Source organism: Perissodus microlepis, chromosome 18 (genome assembly GCF_051167445.1).
Source record: "Perissodus microlepis isolate ML-2025 ecotype Zambia chromosome 18, ASM5116744v1, whole genome shotgun sequence".
Lineage (NCBI taxonomy): Eukaryota > Metazoa > Chordata > Actinopteri > Cichliformes > Cichlidae > Perissodus > Perissodus microlepis.
Window position 1 is genome coordinate 36,269,231 of NC_140478.1, and position 3,203 is coordinate 36,272,433.

General features: G+C 41.0%; 1 protein-coding gene across 1 annotated transcript; it reads left to right on the plus strand.

Moving 5' to 3' along the window:
* The first annotated feature begins 378 nt into the window (after window positions 1-378).
* Window positions 379-2,053, plus strand: LOC146368874 (tripartite motif-containing protein 16-like). The gene has a single exon (XM_084911363.1). It carries the CDS (start codon window positions 436-438, stop codon window positions 1,630-1,632), a length of 1,197 nt encoding a protein of 398 aa, XP_084767489.1. The 5' UTR covers window positions 379-435; the 3' UTR covers window positions 1,633-2,053.
* The last annotated feature ends 1,150 nt before the right edge of the window (window positions 2,054-3,203 follow it).

The following is a 3,203-nucleotide window of genomic DNA, read 5'->3' on the forward strand; positions in this document are numbered from 1 at the left end:
CTGATGAACTGGTTTTTATTCAGGAACAGGCAGAGCGTCCTCTCTTCCTGGCTCCATGTCTATAATTATGTCACACACTGATTCGCTCTCACAAAATCACCAAAACACAGCACAAATCCCACCAATGATTCAATTCCTTATAAATCATTGAATCAGGTACTGAAGCAGTGACGTGCTGAATGAAGCTTCAGACGTCATTGATCACGTGACTCTGTTCAGACAAACCAAGCCTCAGCACAGCGTTTCTGAAGCAGTGTGTTGATTTTTTGACACGTGCCGGAGCTTCAGCTTCAAACGGGCCGTCACCATCAGAGTTGCTGGAACCATGTCCCACTACTGGCTACTCTGTTTATATCCTCCACATTTCAAACACACAAGCTGGTGGAGCCCTCCAAGAAGCTTCAGGAGAACATCTGCTCTCGTCATGATGAGGTGATGAAGATGTTCTGCCGTACTGATCAGCAGAGTATCTGTTATCTCTGCTCTGTGGATGAACATAAAGGCCACGACACAGTCTCAGCTGCAGCAGAAAGGACTGAGAGGCAGAGAGAGCTGGAGGTGAGTCGACAAAACATCCAGCAGAGAATCCAGGACAGAGAGAAAGATGTGAAGCTGCTTCAACAGGAGGTGGAGGCCATCAATCAGTCTGCTGATCAAACAGTGGAGCACAGTGAGAAGATCTTCACTGAGCTGATCCATCTCATCCAGAAAAGAAGCTCTGATGTGAAGCAGCAGATCAGATCCCAGCAGGAAACTGAAGTGAGTCGAGTCAAAGAGCTTCAGGAGAAGCTGGAGCAGGAGATCACTGAGCTGAAGAGGAAAGATGCTGAGCTGAAGCAGCTCTCACACACAGAGGATCACATCCAGTTTCTACACAACTACCCCTCACTGTCAGCACTCAGTGAGTCTACAGACTCATCCAGCATCAATATCCGTCCTCTGAGCTACTTTGAGGATGTGACAGCAGCTGTGTCAGAGGTCAGAGATAAACTACAGGACATTCTGAGAGAGGAATGGACAAACATCTCACTGACAGTCACTGAAGTGGATGTTTTACTGTCAGATCCACCAGAGCCAAAGACCAGAGCTGGATTCTTAAAATATTCATGTGAAATCACACTGGATCCAAACACAGCATTCAACTGGCTGTTATTATCAGAGGGGAACAGAAAAGTAACAGTAATGGAAGAACATCGGTCTTATTCTGATCATCCAGACAGATTCACTGGATTGTGGCAGATCCTGAGTAGAGAGAGTCTGACTGGACGTTGTTACTGGGAGGTGGAGTGGAGAGAGGGAGGAGTTTATGTAGCAGTCGCATACAAGAATATCAGCAGAAAAGGAGGGGGTAATGAATGTTTATTTGGACGTAATGACAAATCTTGGTCATTAAATTGTATCAACAACAGTTATACATTTATGTACAGCAACATCCAAACTCCTGTCTCAGGTCCTCGTTCCTCCAGAGTAGGAGTGTACCTGGATCACAGAGCAGGTATTTTGTCCTTCTACAGCGTCTCTGAAACCATGACTCTCCTCCACAGAGTCCAGACCACATTCACTCAGCCGCTCTATGCTGGACTTTTGTTTTATGATTATGGAGTCACTGCTGAGTTGATTAAAGTGAAATAGACTAAAGTCTTTCATATTGTGGGTTTAAATCTGTGTTTTAGTTTCATTTTATTTTCTCTCCATCATTTCTGCACAGAGATCAGCTGTCAGTCAAACATTATGGGTGGTACCTCCACATCTTCTAGTTGTTCTCTTGATGTTTCTGAGTTTTTAAAGGAGATCTTTCCTGTGACTGTTTATGGAGGCTATCACTGCTCATCATCATTTTGATTTACTAAAATATTTCTCCACATGAAAATGTAAACTTCTCTATCCTCTAAATGTTTCTGGAATATTTGTATTGAAAAATGTCGACATTTCTCTTCATGAGTATGGCAGACCATGTGTGTGTGTTTGTGTTTGTTTTTGTCAAAATCATCAAACAAATGAGGAAAAACTGTGATTTTAATGAATGAATTCATATATTGTGTTGATGTTTTATTGTGTGAATAAACTGGAAGGTTTGACTATAAATCAAACTTTGAACAAAGTCTTTTCTTCTGTCTTCATTCCAGGATCTCACTCAAATCTGATGCAGAAAATATGAAACTAATCTGAGAGAATAACTGAAGCAGTTTTCCTCCTTTGCATCTTGATAGCATTTAATAAACTTCCCAAATTCCGAAGACACTTCCTTAACCTTCTCATGTGAGGTCATTAAAGCAGAAATTTTCCCCATGTACTTAGATGCTTGCTTACACATTGAACTCCGCTTTTCTTGGCATGTCTTTATATACAAATCCAAACCTTTTGGCGTAAATTTGATGCTTCTTTTCTCTGCTTGCATCTGAGTGTCATCCTCTTGTTTACTCTCTTGTTTACTCTTAATATCCGACATTTTTATTGTCCTCTTGGATTATTTCAAACATTATAAAGATGCACAGCACACTGAGAATCCATAGCATAAAGCGCAAACATGATTGCAGTGAAGAAACATTTCCACAGAGGGCGTTGGCATGTTTCAATTAGTGATCCTATTATGCACAAATTTAGTACATCAAAACTCAGTTCATCAGTCTTTGTAGTGAAATAATGTCTTTAAACTCCAATAGCTTCACCGTTTTCCTTTACGGCTTAAACAATATTATCACTCACCAGCTTTGATGAACGAGTGACATGTTGATCCAGGCTTCAACATCAAATCCGTCTGGAGTACTTACAGACGATCCAGTAACTTTTATTCGAGTTCGACGGTGATCCTTGAAATCCATATATCCAACATATCCATTAATGAAGGATTATTCCTTTGTCCACGGGCAGGTTTTTTACTTTTTGTAGTGGCAATTCCTTTTGTTTGACAAACCAAACATCCCACAGTTAAAGGTCCACAAGCCACTGCTGCACTGAGATAATATTTCGTACGCAGGCAAAAGAAGTCCACTGTCCAAACTTTAAAGTTGCGTTTTTATGGTTTATTTTATCCAGTTTGGCAAGCAATAACAAGATCCATTTTTAGTTACTTCCTGCTGCTTCTCCTGCTCTAGTAAAAAACCATAGGCCCACCCCAGTGCATGCTGGTCCTATACCAGTCTCTTTATTTATAGAAACAAAATGGCCCTACAGCTTTTACTGACTAATTTAACAAGGTAACA